Source organism: Nanorana parkeri, unplaced genomic scaffold (assembly GCF_000935625.1).
Source record: "Nanorana parkeri isolate BGI_ZX_2015 unplaced genomic scaffold, ASM93562v1 scaffold995, whole genome shotgun sequence".
NCBI lineage: Eukaryota > Metazoa > Chordata > Amphibia > Anura > Dicroglossidae > Nanorana > Nanorana parkeri.
The window spans coordinates 293,056-312,435 of record NW_017307263.1 but is presented as its reverse complement, the minus strand read 5'-3'; the positions used below and the strand labels follow the sequence as shown (position 1 = coordinate 312,435).

The 19,380-nt window shown below is 43.8% G+C and overlaps 1 protein-coding gene across 1 annotated transcript in view; it reads left to right on the top strand.

Moving 5' to 3' along the window:
* The window catches only part of AMPD2 (adenosine monophosphate deaminase 2), a 62,636-nt gene that overhangs the window by 25,504 nt on the left and 17,752 nt on the right, over positions 1-19,380 (top strand). The window contains exons 6-10 of the mRNA XM_018566994.1: positions 4,971-5,157; positions 5,329-5,470; positions 8,980-9,069; positions 12,336-12,465; positions 12,547-12,741. Coding sequence (XP_018422496.1) covers positions 4,971-5,157; positions 5,329-5,470; positions 8,980-9,069; positions 12,336-12,465; positions 12,547-12,741 — 744 coding nt within the window. The remainder of the gene's footprint in view (positions 1-4,970; positions 5,158-5,328; positions 5,471-8,979; positions 9,070-12,335; positions 12,466-12,546; positions 12,742-19,380) is intronic.

Here is a 19,380-nt window from a genome sequence, read left to right as displayed (position 1 = left end):
ATGGACAAGCATTTTGGTGGTTTCCTCAGTGAGAAAAGGTTGAATTCGAGAGACGGCACAATTAAGTGATAGAGTGAATGTTAGGGGAAAAGGAGAAGTAAAACACGCCAAGGCAACGTGCCTGCAGAGTAGAGGAAATGGTAGCTCCATCAACCTGAAGAGTGATGGACATGGAGCTAACCTTAGAGGGAGGAAACACGAGGAGTTTGGTCTTAGAGAGGTTCAGTTTGAGGAAGTGGGTAGTCATCCATTTTGAAAGAGCGGATAGGCAATCAATTACACGAGCCAACAGATTGGGGGTAAGATCCAGTAGGGTGAGGTAGATCTGAGTATCATCAGCATAGAGGTGGTAATAAAAGCCGTATGATAAGGTAAGGTTACCAAGAGAGGCAGTGTAGAGTGAGAATAGAAGAGGACCCAGTACAGTACCTTGTGGGACTCTAACAGAGAGAGGAACAGAGGGGGAGGTGGAGCCAGCGAAGGAAACGCTGAAGGAAAGATCAGATGGATAGGAAGAGAACCAAGCGATAGCAGTGCTATTGATGCCAAGGTTGCGGAGGGTGAGTAATAGCAGCAGGTGGTCAACAGTGTCAAAAGCAGCAGAAAGGTCAAGAAGAATAAGAAGTGAATAATGTCCTTTAGATTTGGCTGTCACTAGGTCATTAGTCACTTTGGTCAAGGCAGTCTCTGTGGAGTGTTGGGAGCTAAACCAGATTGTAGAGGGTCAAGTAGGGAGTTGAAGTTCAGGTAGTCTGTGAGTCGGGTATACACCAGTTTTTCAAAGAGTTTGGAGGCAAAGGGAAGAAAAGAGATGGGGCGATAGCTAGATAAAGCTTCAGTTTTAGTATGGGTGTGATGAGGGCATGTTTAAAGAAAGAGGGAAAGATGCCGCAGGTAAGAGAAAGATTGAAGATTTTGGTGAGAGAAGGGACAATCACAGAAGAGAGAGGATGGATAAGGTGTGACGAATTGGGTCAAGGGGACAGGTGGTATGGGAGGAGGAGAGGAGAAGAGCATAAACAACTACTTTGGAAAACTTAAGAGAAGGCACTGAGTAAAGAGAAAGAGGGTGGACTGAGGGTAGGTTGGGTAAGGTAGGGAGTAAGGCAGGCGATTTAATGTCAGATATTGTTAATCGTTTCTGTGAGCATATATTTGCTTGGCTAGGGACAGAGCAAGACTGTAGGACCAAAGCATGAATTTGTAGTGTAGGAAGTCAGAAGAAGAGTGCGACTTCCTCCAGCGCCATTCATCAACCCTAGAGCACCTTTGGAGGTAGCAGGTGGAGTTAGTATGTCAGGGTTGGCGCTTAGGTTGAAGAAAAGGACAGGATGTGATGGGGAATAGTTTATCTAAAGTGGTAGAGAGGCCATAGTTATAAAGGGAAGTAGCTGTGGAGGGACAGGTGGAATTAGAGATTGGTGAGAGGAGAGGGTGAACATCTGTGGAAAACTGCAGCAGATTAAGAGTTCTAAGGTTTCTGAGGGGCCGAGTGGTGTCATAGGAGAGTGGGTGGGAAAGGGGCAGGATGATATCACAACTTAGAAGTTGGTGATCAGAAAGAGGGAGTACAGTGTTGGAGAAGTTCCAGACGGTACAATGGATTGAGACAATAAGGTCCAAGTGTTGCCGGCTTGATGGGTAGGAGAAATTTACCATTGTGTGAGAATTAAGGAGGAGGTCATAACAATACATTTGGAGGCTTCGGAGCTAGTAGGGGCATCAGTAGGGATGTTAAAGTCTCCAAGAATAACAGAGGGAGTGGCAGAGGACAGGAAGTGGGGGAACCATGCTGAAAGGTGCTCAATGAATGGGCCAGAGTGACGAGGAGGATGATAAATAACTGCAACTCGAAGTAAATAGTGGCGAAAGAGGGGGATGGTGTGAACCTCAAACTACGGAAAGGACAGAGAATGTACGGGGGAAGAACCTGAAAGGTGCAATGAGGTGAGAGAAGAAGTAGACCAATCCCGCCACCTTTGCGCCCTTCATGTCTTGGAGTGGAGCCGCCATATGACAGGGAAGCTTGGGAAGCACAGTTAGCGGGAGAGAGACAAGTTTTAGTGAGGGCCAAGAGGTAGAGTGAGTTAGAAATAAAAAAGTCATGAATGAAGGAGGGCTTGGTAGAATTGCAGATGGAGCAGGAGTTCCAGGGGCGCAGTGAAATGGGGGAGAAGAGGTGGGATAGGAGGAAAATTAATTAAGTTGTGGGGATTCCTACTAAGATGTGGATGCAGCAATGTAAGCTGTAAAGCACTCTGCTGTACTTCATAAATGTACATTGCTGCTTTTGATATGGCTGTGGTAAAGCCTTACGACTGCTTTATAAAGCGAGCCCTTAGTGTGGCTAACTGGAGTTGAGATGTGGAGGCCCCATGTACACCCACTTCAACAGTGTTGTCGCCTTGAAAACATTTTAGATCAGCTTAAGTTCAACATAAAACATTGGTAAAAACATTAGTAAAAACAAAATATTGTTAAAAATGTGAGACATTGGTCACCAGTTACTTATTACAAGGAAAATTACGGAAAGGAAGTACAGTATCTCTCTGGGTCCTGTCATATGCTAAAATGGAAAAACAATTGGAGAGATTTATTAAAAATAGCACATACCAATGAGATAAATTATACATACTAAAGGATACACACTTTTTAAGTAAACACATTATACCACGTATTACAAGAGTAATGTTTTGTTTTTTCACATGCAAAGGATTTAAGAACATGATTTAGATAAACAAAAAGAAAGCCAAAGATACATGTGAGTTTCATAATCCATCCTAGAATTAGTATAGCAGATTATAAATGATTCTCTGCCCAACCTGACAGTTGACTGCCATTCTTGTAGAGATAAGAGAGTCAAAGGTCAGTAAGCTGTTTACCTGCTGTTGCTGTTAACCCTTTAGTCACAGTTTTTTTGTGGTATGTGTACTCCAAAGATTTTAATATAACTTCTGCCATTCTTAAGGTGCTCATATACCTAACAGTTATCATTCGATAATCATCCACGATTGCAGTTTCGTACGATAATCAGCCAGTTGATGGGAAGTGCATGTACGCAATTACTGTACAACTGGCCCAATTTGGTTGAACAGGCAGACTAGAAAGCTTTAGTTGAAGCGGACGAAAATCGATGGATTAGTGGTGTTTTCATACAACAAAAATCTCAACACTGGACATGTGCAAACGAAAATCTGTTTTGTCGATCGATGAAATTCGTCCAGTTAGTATTGCTGATGAACGATTATCGAAATCTACATTGGATTGTGCATGATGGGCTATTTGTGCGGAAATTGAACGAGGGTGCAATGACGGGACAAATAAAATTGAACGATAATTGTAAGGTGTATGGCCAGCTTTAGGCTATGTTTACACCACGTCTGGACCGGATCTGGAGCAGATCTGCAAAACGCATTTTTACAGCGATTTTACCGCGTTCCGGTGCTGCGTTTTTGTGGGCGTTTTTTTAGCTTAAAATGGGCTTTCAGGTGCAGTCCAATGCTTTCCAGACCTGAGAAAATGAGACAAGCAGTATTTTTTGTGCCTGGACCGAAATGAACTGGGCTGATATGAACAGAGCCCAGAAATACCATATGGATACATTGGGATGCTATTTTGGTCCGGGAACAAACTGTTCTGGTCTGGACAAGCCCTAAAAGTCCTGTAGTTTTATAGCAGCTGAGCTACTTAGAAATATAGAAAAAAATTAAAACTAATTTAGCCATGCTACAAAGATGGTAGATGAAAAAATACATAATGGGAGGAAACAGTAGTTCCCAAAATATCGGAAGCTGACAGTGTATGCAAATTTGGCAGCCAATCAGCACTGAGCCGGCATAACAGCATGGCGCTGGCTTTCCGGCCAAGCAGGATGCCGGGTGGCAAGTCGTTACCCACTGCCCGGCTTCCTGATTGGCCGGAAAGCTGGCTCCATGTTACTTGGCAGCACTGCTGGTCAGAGGAAATCTCCCACTGACCAGAAGTTCTGGTATCGGGGATATCGTAGCATTTGGACGAGCACGAGTACTCGCTCAAACACTTGGTATCGGACCGATACCAATACTAGTATCGGTATCGGTGCATCCCTACTGCCAGCAGTTTTTTAGCCCTTGCTGCAACATTTTGCTGATAACAAAGAGGCATATTATTTACTCTATATGCAGCCTGACTATATTACAGTATTACATTAAGAGGCTTCAAATGCGCTTTAATATGGTGGGACATATCACTGGCCAGTAGAGAGTCAAGAATGTTGGGAGATGGGGTGCAAAGTTTGACTTACCTCATATTATATATTTTATGTCACATGCTCAGCTTTAAAGCCTATCTCCGGGTTAAAAAACCTGCAAGGGTTAAATGCTCATTTATGTCAAGGGTTATTATGAAGAGGATTTTTACTTACCTGATCCCAGTTAACCCGGGGGTTGGCACTAACATTTCTCTCCAACGCTTTGGCTCATGGACTGTCTCTAGACTTACTTATGTGGGGGGGTTTAGCCCAACTGGAAGGGTAGTTTTTTTTCCCCAGTGTTTCCCAAGTTTTAATTGTGCAGTTTTGAGGCGGGTTTACTTTAGACTGCACTAGAGCCCTAAGGTTTTATCTGCACCCCTGTGTGATCCATGATAGAATTTTCCCAATTTCATATATGTCATATTGTTATGGACTCTAAATTTTAGGTTTGCCAGATTTCCTAAATTTAGAACTTTCAATATCACTCTTCTATGTTTCTAAACTAATTTGGCTATTCATTTTAAGGTATGTATCAATTCGAGTTAAAATTAACTTCTCTCTGCTAATAGTGAGCACATGCTTTGCATATAGCAGTGTTATCCAGCACATTCTGTAATCTATGATGAAGAGGTATGTTGAGACTCATGACTTGCCCTAGGATCTATTATGTTGATTCCAGTTATAATCTTAGTTTGTTGTGAAGTGTGGGCTGTGTATAATCCCAGTCTATTTTTTTTAGGTTCCATTTACAGATTTGTTGGATGCAGCTAAGAGTGTGGTGCGGGCTTTATTCATTCGACAGAAATACATGAATCTGTCCATGCAAAGTTTTTTCCGAACCACTGCTCAACATCTTAAGCAGCTCAGTGATGAGACTCTGGAGAGTCCACCCCATGAAGAAACAGCTGATACACCTGTAGCAGCGGGTAATTAAGATGTAGAAAAGATAAAATAATGTGGTACATAATAGACTTGCTTTATGAGATGGAGATTTCAGTTTCTTACTTTCACATAACATGTTCAACATATACCATATTTTTTTGATTGAGTTGTTAGCAGGTGCAAGATATTGATATATGCACACTTTTCTTTAATAGATGCACCTGTTCATCCTCCCTTCTCTGACCAGCACCCATATGAAGTGTGTGATTCAAGCACTATGCCTCCTGACTTGGGTTTAGGACTGAAAATGGTTGATGGTGTGATACATGTGTACACAAAGCGAGATGTCATTGATACGTAAGAATTATATTTAAATGCAAAATCTGATTCAACCCTTTTTTATATAGTAAATAGGATTCCAGGGCAGATCCTATGCTAATTTTCTTTCTTTAGTAAATATAAGGTAAATTGCCGTTGTGAGTAGGAATGAGCTTCATGTTTGGGTTAAACACGAGTTTGACCCAAACCCAGCCTGTTTAAAGTGTGGCAAACCAACTGGCCATATTTGGCCAGATTGCCTGCCGCAAAGTCTTGCTTTTTTGGCAAAGAAAGTAAATTAAAAACAAACAAGATGTACTTTGTACCCTGCACTTATTCACCTGGGGGGTTTAGAAATCTAGGGACCCCCTTATTCTAAAGGGGCTTCCATATTCCAATAAGTACCCCTCAACCCCATATCCTGTCCCCCAAAGGGATGCGAGGGTCTGATTACTCTTTCACAAAAAAAAGTAAAAAGACCCACACTGTAAAAAACACCTGTTATTAGTAAAAATAAAAATAAGAAGGCGTAAACATGAATAATGTCCTCTAATGTAAATCCAACATCAATCATGTGGTCAAGCTATGTAGTTCCACATCAATCATGAAACAAACAGCGGCTGGGTGGGCATCTGTCATCACCATATTTGTTCAGTGATGTCACCCAGGACCCCCGGCCTATTTGTTCACATACAAAAGCTGGCTAGGGATCTGTTATTTGCGACAGGAGCAGAGCATCATTGGGTGTGGTGGGACGTTGTGTCAGCGGCTCATCGTAATTGACGTAGTTCTTGACAAGGGTCTACATCACTGGAGGATGTAATTGACATTGAATTTATATTGGGGTACATTGTTTATTTTTATTTATTTTCTAAGGAAGTTTTTCACTATGTGGGTGTTTGTATTTATTTTTTCACTTACTTTGTGAATGACTAACAATGAGTACTATGCACACTGTATTTATTCACCTGGTCACCTGGGGGCCCCCTTATTCTAAAGGGGCTTCCAGATTCCGATGTGTCAGAAACCTCATCTCCTGATCCTCACTATTGGCTCATTACGGTGATGGTCAGCCTCAGTAACCAATATTAAAAGGAATAGATAGATATGGTGATAGTTATAAAGATGGGAAAGAGCAGGGTCAAGGTCCCCACTGTTGACCCATTTCAGAACACTGTTGAATTCTGGGCACCTAAGTTGTTTACATTGAAAACAGACCTGATGTGCAGATGTTTGGAGGTTCCCACAATGTGCTAAAAGAGCTGAATTAGGCAAGTATATAACACTTCTGAAACCCAAAAGATAGATCCATGGGAACAGCAATGCAATGCACTGAGTTTTATTATTTTAGAAAGTGCAGATACATTGGGAAAAATTCCTCAAGGCGTTTAGCAATAACAGGTGCGTCGTCATTGGTGCGAAAGACGTTAGGACATTAGCTTCTCTTTGTCAATGTATCTGTGTTGTCTACATTAATAAACTAGGGATGCACCGATACAAGTATGCTGATACTGGGCATATTCACGAGCACTCATACTCATGAAAATGCCCTGATACCTAAAGCCGATACTGCTCCCTTTACATTTTTAAATGACTTCGGCTGGACCGGCACTTTTAAACAGCCACTGGGTGGTCCACAGCAGCTGCTGTGAGGTCCCCAGTAAGCGCGGAACCTTACTGCAGCCTGCTGGGGACCTTGCGGTGGCTGTTTACAGCGCCGGTCCGGCCGAATATCTCCTCCTTCCCACCTCCTGCACAGCACTTGGAAGACCCAGGCACAGTCATAGAGTGATTGCACCCACACGCACAACCCTAGTGAGACCTGCACTCGCCCCCACAGCCATGGGGAGAGCCGCACCTACCCGCGCAGCCCTGGTGAGACCGCACAGCCCTGGTGAGACCATACACAGTCCTATTGAGAACGCACACAGCCCTGGTGAGACCCGCACACAGCCCCAGTGAGTCCCGCACACAGCCCCAGTGAGTCCCGCACACAGCCCCAGTGAGTCCCACATGTAGCCCTCGTGAGACCCGTATGCAGCCCTGGTGAGACTGCACGCAGCCCTGGTGGGACCCGCACGCTGCCCTAGTGAGACCCGTACGCAGCCCTGGTGAGACCACGCACAGAGCCCTGGGGAGACCACGCACAGAGCCCTGGTGAGACCGCACACAGCCCTGGTGAGACCGCACACAGCCCTGGTGAGACCCATACACAGCCATGGTGAGACTGCACACAGCCCTGGTGAGGCTGCACGCAGCTCTGGTGAGAACCGCACACAGCCCCGGTGAGAACCGCACACAGCCCCAGTGAGTCCCGCACACAGCCCCAGTGAGTCCCGCACACAGCCCCAGTGAGTCCCACATGTAGCCCTCGTGAGACCCGTATGCAGCCCTGGTGAGACTGCACGCAGCCCTGGTGGGACCCGCACGCTGCCCTAGTGAGACCCGTACGCAGCCCTGGTGAGACCACGCACAGAGCCCTGGTGAGACCGCACACAGCCCTGGTGAGACCCATACACAGCCATGGTGAGACTGCACACAGCCCTGGTGAGGCTGCACGCAGCCCTGGTGAGAACCGCACACAGCCCTGGTGAGAACCGCACACAGCCCTGGTGAGAACCGCACAGCCCTTGTGAGAACCGCACAGCCCTAGTGAGACCCGTATACAGCCCTGGTGAGACCTGCATGCAGCCCTGGTTAGACCCGTACAGCCCTGGTTTGACCCCACACAACCTCCTGAGACATCGCACAGCCCTGGTGAGACCGCACACAGCCCTGGCGAGACCCGCATGCAGCAATGGTGAGACCGTACACAGCCCTGGTGAGAGCTGCACAGCCCTGGTGAGACTGTACACCCCTGGTGAGACTGCATGCAGCCCTGGTTAGACCCGCACAGTCCTGGTTTGACCCCGCACAGCCCTGGTGATACCCCGCACACAGTCCTGGTTAGACCCTGCACAGCCCTGGTGAGCAACACAGAGTATGTTGCTTCATATTGATCTGCATTGCTGTATAATGTATTGCTGGAATTTGTAGTCCTCTATAGCTGGTGGTATTCTGTTACACAACACTAAAAAAAAGTATCAGTAATTGGTATCGGCGAGTACTTAAGGAAAAGTATCCGTACTGGTTGTACTCGGTCTGTAAACAATGGTATTGATGCATCCCTATGATAAACCTCTGTGCACTGTATTGCTGCAATGACCATCTCTGTGTTTTGGATTCTTGCTGTCAGCCTAGGCAATGCTGGGGTATGAGGGAGCTGCAGTTGTAATCATGTGTCCCTAGCGTTAGCAGGATTATTGCATATTTTGTATATTACATTTCTGGTTAGCTTTAAAAGTTAAATGTGGTACCCACATTTTGATTACAAGGGATAAGATTATAACCCCTTTGCTCCATGTAACCCTATGCTGTTGTTATGGATATCTCATTTCTTTTTAACTTTATTCCATATCTCCTGTGTGGTGTCCTTTTACTCTGTGTCACTTTACTTCCTGTACAGTGTTACAAAATCTTTCTATCTCATGGCACATATTTCTTTACAGGAGCACAGAGCTTGACCTTCCATACCCAGATCTGCAGGAATTTGTAGCGGATATGAATGTCCTTATGGCTCTAATTATTAACGGCCCCATGTGAGTAATTATGAATTGAGGAGGGAGCACATGACTTGATAAGAAAACAATGTATTCATTTCTATATATAGTTGTTAATTGACATGGTTTTACCAATTCCCTGTCCACTTGTTGCCTTGGTAGATATCTTTTTTTGTTGTTGCAAACACTGGAATTGCAAGTTAAAAGTAGGGCATGCATGCACACATGCAAAACTATATGTCTGGTGTCTTTTCTAGAAGGTGTTGCAGCTGCTGTGCAGGCACAATGCAGGACTTGTGGATTCTCTATGACCTCTTGGTTTCAGCTCCTTTGGCTGCACAGTGCAGAGGCTTTCCACATCTCCCTCTTAGTGTGTCATTATGCTGCTACTTTTGCTCCCGCATATGGGAGCCCATCCTCATCACTTCCCTGTAATGCAGAGGAAGAAATTAGACAAGATGGCATATGAATAATGCAAAAGGAAACACAGATTAGCACATATGCATGCATTTACAACTGTTAACTTACAGTTGTATAGTGTTAGCAGTATAAAACAGGCTTTTTATACTTATTGACAAATCTGTTTCTTGGAGTTAATTAAGAGACACAGGATTCAGTTACTCTGAGACAATTGGGTTATACTGCCACTTACAGGAAAAATTGGCCAGTGGCAACAAACCCCACTGGCCAGCAAGGCACAACCCCTCTCATTTCCATCATGTTTCAGTTTTCTACTAAAGCAGTAATAAAAGTAGATCACAAACACAGAGGGGTGTGACCTGTGCACCTTAATAAACTCCAAGAAACTGATTTTACGGTAAGTGCAAATATGCTTTTTTTTTCTATTTTCTTAAGGGACACAGGATTCAATTATTCAGGGACAATTGAGACATCCAAAAACGGTGCAGGGGTGAACAACAGTAATGAAACACTAACTGGCCCATATAACATAAACAATAGAATTGAGGGCAGCCTGTAGGATCTTACACCCGAAACTGGCCTGAACATCCACCTGATAAATGTGAACAGAAGACCAGGTAGCAGCATTGCAAATCAGTGAAACAGTTGCCGGATGCCAAAATGCCCAAGAAGCACTCACATACCTAGTAGAGTGTGTATTGACAGGAAAAGATGAAATCTTATCTTTAAGGTCATAAGCTTGTATGATGATCTGTCTAAACCACCAAGAGATGGTGGAGCGAAAAACTGGTTCCCCTTTAGGGTCGGCATCAGGAATGATAAAAAAGAGTCAGTCTTTCTAATGTAAATGGGGGAAGAGGTAAACCTGCACAGCTAAACTATATTCAGACAATGAAGAGTAATTTCCTTCTGGTGTATGGTAGCCGGACAGAGAGGTGGAAAAACAACGTCATGGTTAAGGTGAAAGGCTGAAACCACCTTAAGAATGACGGAGACTCTAGGCCTGGATACCACCTTATCCTTGTTTAACACCAAAAAGGATTATTTGCAGGATAAGGCCACCAGCTCAGACACATGCCTCACAGGTCATGGCAATAAGGAATGCAACATTATGAGTGGGAGTAGAAAAGGGAATTTCTCTGATTGGTTCAAAGGACGGTTCTCGCAAAACCGAGAGAACCAGAATCAATCCATCAATCTAGATAGATAGATAGATAGATTTTATTTGTCACATACACAATCGTACAAGTATGATATGCAGTGAAATGCTTACACGACTGCAGAGCAGTCGTGACGGCAGCCGACTACACCGGCGCCATCTTTGTAGAGCAGTACGGTGACAAGACGCGGATGTAGAGAGCCTGCAGCTTTTCCTAAAGCTCCGGGTGTCGCCTCTGAACGGCAGCGTGATACAAGTGCAGGAGCGCTGTACAATCTTAACCGCCACAATCTATAATCAATCATGGTCACAGGTGGTTGTATAGATGGAGCTCCATTTGAGACTCCCTGCACAAAAGTCTTAAAGAAGAATTCCGAGTAGTTACAGTATAAACATATCCATTGCAGTGGGGCTACCCTCACACTACAAGGGTTAAGTGCTTGTTTTGGTCTAGGGCGTAAAATAAAAAAAATATATACTGACCTGAAGCTTGGTCCTGCGGCAGTGACCACTCAGCTCTCCCCCTCTCCACTCCGGCTGTGATATGTCCCTTGGTCTTCTCTTGTATACTACAAGTGGGGTCCGGGTATGGCTTCCAAAGTGTTCCTGAGGAATCAATGATCCAAATAGCTGCATAAAGAGGTGTGCTCAGCAGCATGCAAATGATGTCCTAACTAAAACAAAAAAGGAGAAAGAGTTAAACTTTTCTCAGTAGAGAAAGATAGCCATCCTCCTACCACACTAGCAAAAAACTGAAGCAGTCTGGGAGTTGGAGGGGTTATATCTGGCTGGCCAGTCAGTTAGTTAGTGTCCAATTCCTCCTGCAGATGGTAGTATAACCCAATTATCTCTGAAGAATTAAATTCTGTGTCTCTTAAAAGAGAACTATGAGGTAACCTTTTTATCCCATAGTTCTCTTTAGGGTCACGGGAGGACATATACTGGTGGGACCCAAAGCTCAGTATATAGCGAGCTAAATACTGAGACCGCCACAGCCGGGATGGATCCCGACCATACTGTCGAGATCCACCCAGCTGGCTGATTGACAGCTTGCTCTGTCCATTCCTCCAGTCAGCGCTGGAGGATCGGAGGGGGGGGGGGGAATCCCTGCGGGGGGCGGTGAATGACAGTCACGGCTCACTGCAGGGAGATGATCGGGAAGTGAGTGAGCACGGTATGTATTCGCTCACTTCCCGATCTATGGAGCCGACGCGTGACAGTTTCAATGTCACTCGTCGGCTCTAACTATGAGGATGAGTGTAAATCACTCACCTCATTGTTCTCCTTTAATGAATAAGAAATATACTGTATATGCTTTAGTTTTGCTTTAACAATACCACATGCAGCCAGCAGATGGCAAGCATTAGGCAAGAGTGCCAGTATCTGGAGGCTCAGATACCAGGTTGTGTAAGAACTTTGCTAACAGCTGTGTAACTGTGCTAGCAGGGAGATCTGACTACACAGATTGTTAAGGGAGTCATGGAGATACATGACCTTCTTTCTCCTGGCACAGACAGGACCTTAACAAGCATTGCCAACAAGCATGAAGACTGCACTGTGCTTTCTTATTTGAATGCCTAGCATGCTTGGCAAACTAAGTGGGATATAACTTATATTAACTGTGTATTCATGAAATAAAGTTTTCATTACAGTAAATAAAAAAAATAAAATTCATCAAAAGCTATTATGTGTTCCCATTAATATACCAAGCTTAAATTCTATATAGTAAGTCATTCTGCTACCGTCGGCTGCAGTACCTGAGCTCCCGCTTCCAGATGCATGTTCTTCTTAATGAAATGAAGGAACTAGCAGCTCAAAAGAAGGTCCCACACAGAGATTTCTACAATATACGTAAGGTCTGTTCTTTTCCAGCGTGTGCTTGTTGTTCGCTCAGCTACAGTTGATTGCGATACTTACCTTAGACTTTACTTTAAAAGGTGGACACACATATCCATGCTGCTTCCTGTATGAACCAGAAACATCTACTACGATTTATTAAACGGGCTATGAAAAAGAACAGTGACGAGATTGTGCATGATGAGGGTGGAAGAGAGCAGACACTGCGCCAAGTCTTCCAGAATATGAACCTAACAGCATATGACCTGAGTGTGGACACTTTGGATATGCATGCGGTGAGATGAATGCATGAGTCCTTACTTATATTACTGCTAGAATATAAGGTGCACAGTTCCCTTTACCCATGTGCCCTGCAAAGGATTGTCAGATACTGTAACATTGTAGAATCAAACTGGATAGTATTTTACTGTAAATAATATATTAGGGGGAATTTATCAAAACTGGAGCAGACAAAATCTGGAGCAGTTGCCCATGGCAACCAATCAGCTTCTCTCTTTAGTTTGTTCAGTTAAGATTTGAAAATGAAAGAGAGAAGCTGATTGGTTACCATGGGCAATTGCTCCAGATTTGTCTGCTCCAGTTTTGATAAATTCCCCCCACTGTATATAGAGATACCTAAAAGTAACTTAATGTTTTTAGTTTCATTATTCTATGCATAGTTACCTGTAGTGTTAATATTAAATGACGCTTACCGCCTATTCACCAGCTGACAAAAGAGCAAAGCGAAGGTTATTGAAACAAAAGAGCAGTCTCTCTTGCCTGCATTTCATCCACTCTGATATTAGTGAACTAGCAGCAGTGATTGATCACGTTCAGGCTGATGACAGAAGACAGAACTGACACCAGATCAATGGTTATCATCCGCTGTCGTCATATTGGTGACAACACCAGAGTAATGCTCCGAAACTTACCCCTGATACTGGAACTTCCGGTCAGAGGGAGATTTCCTCTGACCGGCAGTGCCACGAGGGAAGATGGAGCTGGCAAATCAGGAAACCGGCAGCGGGTAATGACTCGACGCCCGGCTTTCTGATTGGCCAGGAAGCCGGCTTCATGCTGTTTGGCCGGGAAACCGCCTTCATGGCCAATCAGCATTGAGCCCGCCAAACAGCCGACTCGATGCTGATTGTCTGGGAAGCCACCTTCATGGCCAATGAACATGGAGCCTGCCAAACAGCCGGCTTGATGCTGATTGTCTGGGAAGCAACCTTCATGGCCAATCAGATGGAGCCAGCCAAACAGCACAGAAAGGGAAGGTATTGGCAGCCTACCTGTAGCCTTTGTTCTGCTTTTTTATGCATGCTTTGCTCCTAGTCATTTTGAGTGGTTTTTAGATATTTACCAATAAAAGTGTGCATGTTCATTGAATGGGATAAATACTGAAACCTAAAAAATTTCCAGGCAGTCATTGGAGAACTTTAACAGTGTTGTGACTGTCAACAAAATGTCAACTGAGTTCCCCAGTCTTGGTAGCAGTGCATACTGTCATGGGCGCAAGTGAAGCCAAAACACCATTGTAGGCCTTCACCTAATTTTAGCTAAATAAGATCCAGAAGTTAAGTGTGGGGATGGACAAATGGGTAGTAGTAAGCTCTGTATCACTTTCTAGATTTTTCTTGTACCATACCCATAGAATGTAATGGTATTCGATAAAAGTTGTCATCATTTATGTAATACTACAGTATTTGCAGAGCATTTATGGAGACATTTTGCAGTTGTTAATTCATTTGCTATAGTCTTATGGTAGTGCAAGCAGAGACTATTAAATTTTTATGACTTTGCCTATCTGTGATGTACAGGACATTTTGAATGGGGACATTGACTGGACGTAAGCAGAATAGATTTGACAGACAGAAAGTGGCCATTGTGATTATTTTCTAACTGTGAGATTCTTTTAATTCCACTGCAAATTCAGTTTCTGAAACTGGCTAGCAGCATAGTTCAAAAATTAATATTTACCGTGGGGCACCAGATATATAGGACAAGCCGTGTAGTTTTGTTATACAATTTATAGTTTCTTAAATAAACACATAGTTGGAATGTTTTACTATAAGCATTTAGTCCTTTGTTAACCACATGAGTCCCCATGCCTTTTTCTCCCTAAATCCCAAAGCATTTTTTTTATGTCAGCAATGTCTCCGTTCTACACATTATATCTTTGAGGTTTTGTGGTCTACGCTAAGGTATTATACATCATTTTTTGAGACAGATGGGACTGTAATTCGGTAGCCAATCTAGATACATATATTTTTATTTTTGGGGGTTTTATTGGGAATAAATACTAGAGCTGCAGCTAACGATTATTTTCAAAATCGATTAGTTAGCCGATTATTAAGTTCGATTAATCGGTTAATCGGATAAACAATAAAATACATTTTTAAAAATGGCTCCAGTGATGGACTACTAGTTTGTATTGAAATGGGACTCCATCACAGGAGCAAGCTTGGAGCTGTGGAAGTTAAAAAAGAAAAAAAATAGTGTGGTGTGCAATATAGTGAAAAGGAAAGTGTAAAATTATACAGCAATGAATGCAGAATGGCACCGACTATAGAGGACTACAAATCCCAGCAATACATTATAGAGCACCATGTGTGGGAAAGTGCAGGCTTAGCTGAGCAGTCTTCCAGCAACTTGCTTCTGAGATTGGACCTGTCTATTGGTGGCTGTCATCCCCCCACACCTGCTCCCCCTTACTACATCTCCCCTCGTCCCTGTGCCGATCGTGGATGTGGGCGGGCAGTGAGTGTAAGGCGGGAGGAGGTGCTGTGTGAAGAGCGTGGATGCGGGCGGGTCTGGCAGCGACGAGCGTGAGGTGATGAGGAGGTGCAGCGCACAGCGTGTGTGGAGCCGTGAACAGGGCCAACTGATTGGAAGCCGATTAATCGATTATTGAAAAAGTTGACAACTTTTTCAATAATCGATTATAATCGATTATGTCGATTAGTTGTTGCAGCCCTAATAAATACTAAAACAAAATGCATTTTCCTTTATTTTTTCCAGACACAAGATTTACGTAATTTGTGCACCCCCATATCTTTTCCTCAAAATATAATCAGTAAGGTCTGCTGACTAAAATGACATCACATTTGTGTGACTATGCAATAGCCCAATGGTATAGCTCAAAGTATGCATTTTACTTTAGCAGAGCTTTATTACCCTTCGACGCTACATTGCAACGCATGCTGGGAAAAAAATGTGTTTGCTTAAATTGTTACTGTAACATTAAGATAAGATTAAATTGGGTTGATAAGGGTACAAATTAGCACCATGGTGACTTTTTCAAAGGTTTGCGATCACTAAAAGTTTGAAGGACATTGCCTTCACTTGTGTGAGCATTTGATGGTTTCACATGGACCTCAAATGTCCTCCAAATCAGATCATCTTACATCTTTGTCCCCATCGATGCGGGGACTCATTTTGGGAGGTAATATTTTTAGGATATGTATACGTACACTATATTGCCAAAGGTATTGAGACACCCCTCCAAATCATTGGATTCAGGGGTTCCAATCACCTCCATGGCCACAGGTGTATAAAGTCAAGCACCTAGGCATGCAGACTGCTTCTAAAAACATTTCTGAAAGAATGGGTCGCTTTCAGGAGCTCAGTGAATTAAAGCGGGGTACCGTGATAGGTTGCCACCTGTGCCATAAGTCCATCCGTGCTACTAAATATTCCACGGTCAATTGTTAGTGGTATTATAACGAGGTGGAAGCAACTGGGAACAACAGCAACTTAGCCACAAAGTGGTAGGCCACATAAAATGACAGAGCGGGGTCAGCGTTCTGCAGACAGTCACCAACTGTCTGCAGAGTCAATAGCTACAGACCTCCAAACTTCGTGTGGCCTTCAGATTGGCACAACAACAGTGCCTAGAGAGCATCATGGAATAGGTTTCCATGCCTGAGCAGCTGCATTCAAACCTTAAATCACCAAGTGCAATGCAAAGCATCGGATGCAGTGGTGTAAAGCACGCCGCCACTGGACTCTAGAGAAGTGGAGACATGCTCTCTGGAGAGATAAATCACGCTTCTCTGTCTGGCAATCCGATGGACGTGTCTGGGTTTGGCGGTTGCCAGGAGAACGGTACTTGCCTGACTGCATTGTGCCAACTGTAACGTTTAGTGGAGGGGGATTCTGATGTGGGGTTGTTTTTCAGGTGTTGGGCTTGGTCCCATAGTCCCAGTGAAGGGAACTCTTAGGGCATCAGCATACCAAGACATTTTGGACAATTTCATGCTCCCAACATTATGGGAACAGTTTGGGGATGGCCCCTTCCTGTTCCAACATGACTGCGCACCAGTGCACAAAGAAAGGTCCCTAAAAGCATTCCCATAGACACACTCCTAAACCTTGTGGACAGCCTTCCCAGAAGAGTTGAAGCTGTTATAGCTGCAAAGGGTGGCCCAACTCAATATTGAACCCTACGGACTAAGACTGGGATGTCATTAAAGTTCATACGCGTGTAAAGGTAGGCGTCCCAATACTTTTGGCAATATAGTGTATGTTCAATATTTATTTTTCTATTTTTTTTTAACTTTTTTGGTAGCAGATTAGCAGCAGATTGCCTGATCTGTCTGCAATAGACGTTGTTACATCTCTGCATCACCACACTACAGTGCACTCCTAGGGAGCTATCTGTAGAAGCATTGGTAGCCTTGGAACTGATTGTTTCAGCTCCTGGACTTTGTGCTAGATGCCAGTTGACACAGACAGCCACCAGTTTTAGCTTTAACCCCTGCCCAGAAATGCAGTAGCTGCTGATTCCCAGTGCCATTTTAAAATGGCGCTGGAATGAATAGCCGCTCTCCCAGCATTGTTTTAAAACTCCACTGGCGGAGGCAAGTGGTTAAAGTTTATTTAAATTCAAAAACAAAAATTTATTGAATTCCAGCTTACCAATCCTTAGATAAAGTTGCTGCATTAGATTTATTTTTTTTCAGTTTTTTTCCCTTTATCCTTACCTTGTAATCCTGGGAATCAATACTTCCTGTCCTTGAATGGCTATGCTCACTCCTCCACTGTATCTATTAGGGATGAACCGATACCGTTTTTTTTGGTATCGAGTACCGATATTTTTTTTTCAGTACTGATACCGAATACCAATACCGGAAGTCCCATTCTGGAAGCCGGTGCGGGGTATAATGACTAGCCACACGGCTTCCTGATTAGCCGGGAAGCCATCTCTATGCTCCCTCATCACCAGGTCACCAGGTGACGGGTAATGACTCGTCGCCTGGCTTCCTGATTGGCCAGCTTCCCGACCAATCAGGAAGCCAGGCGAGTCATTACTCGCCACCCATCTTCCTGAATGGCCGGGAAGCCAGCTCCATGCTCCCTCATCACCAGCTGACGAGAAATCATGGAGCTGGCTTTCTGGCCAATCAGGAAGCCGGGCAGTGTGTGATGCCGTCCTGATACCGAAAGTTCCATTATCGTAATAGGCATTGGGAGCATTTGGATGAGTGCTGGCCCAAATACTCAGTATCGGTACTGATACTAGTATTGGTATCAGTGCATCCCTAGTATCTATGAAAGGAGCCATGATTGCCACTGTTTATCGACATTACATAGAGGATGGAGAGATTAGTAGTTTACACATGGAACATTGTTTTATGCTTCCAGTTCAACTCACAGGAAGTGACAAGGACAGTCTATTTCTGGCAAGAACAAATATTTTCTATACTTGTTGAAAAAGCTGATGCAGCCACCACATCTACGGCCTGTTAAGCTGTAATATAGTATATTTTTGTTCTTGGGTTAAGTTAAAATAAAATCACTTATTAAAGATAGTGTAACTCTGTGCAAATGATTTTCTGTTTCTTTGGCAACATTTAAATGTAGTTTGCCATCTACTGCCTGTATGTTTTAAAACATTCTAGGGTACCTCCATATAAGAAGGATAGCACACTTTTCTAGGAAAAAAACACACACACTAATAATGGCTAAACAATGTTTAAAACTTGAAAACACATTGCTTTCCTTAGCTGAAAAATCTTGTACGTTTTATGTTGCATCACTTGTCGTTAGAAAATGGCTGAATAAATCATTATTGTAGACAAGTATAGAATATCACATTAAAGTATTCCATTTAATTGTGTAAGTAAGCAGAAGCACCCATACAGGGCGATTCTTGAGCTAGGTAAACTAGGCAGATGCCTAGGGCGCAGCCTCGACCACCGGCTTCCTCACACTCCGCCGGCTTGTTGGAGTCACTGATCCTCTCACCTTCACCCAAGACTTTGTCAAGCTTTGGTGGTGAGTGGCTGTGGGATGAGTGACGTCCTGCTGTGCACAGTGACAAATGCTGTGCTTGCGGGTATTAGCCGTATTCCTTTGTTTTCATATATCGAGATACTTAAAGGGTCAGCGATGGCTGCCCACATGGCGGAGACCCCCTGCTTCACTTACAGATGTCGCTGCCCCCTCTATACTAATGAGGCAGATTTTCGGCCATCTGACCAGGCTGATCACCTCGTACTGTACACAGATGCCTCCATACACGGGACAGAAATAGCAGCGGTACTTTGCCTGCCACACATCGGCCGTGACGGGTAATTTATACAGCATGTATTGTCATAGCGTTATGTATACACAGCAAATGGCGGCTAAAGGGTGCTACACCAGCTGCCGCGTGTCATCAAAAGCGGCGCCAATTATACGGAGACTGCCATTGTGTAATTTTCCCGGCTATGGGCAGCTCAGTGTATTGACCTCCTCCTTGGAGGTGACTTTTTACATGTTTGCTGTTCTATATTTACATCTCCAGTACAAATAGATGAATTCTACCTCTAGTGAATGTCTATGATGGAGAGTGTGCTCAGTGTAAATAATTACATAAACTAAGCCCGGTATATATATATTTTGCCTTTATTATTGGTTGTTGGCATCTTATGGTTCTTATTCTTGCAAAT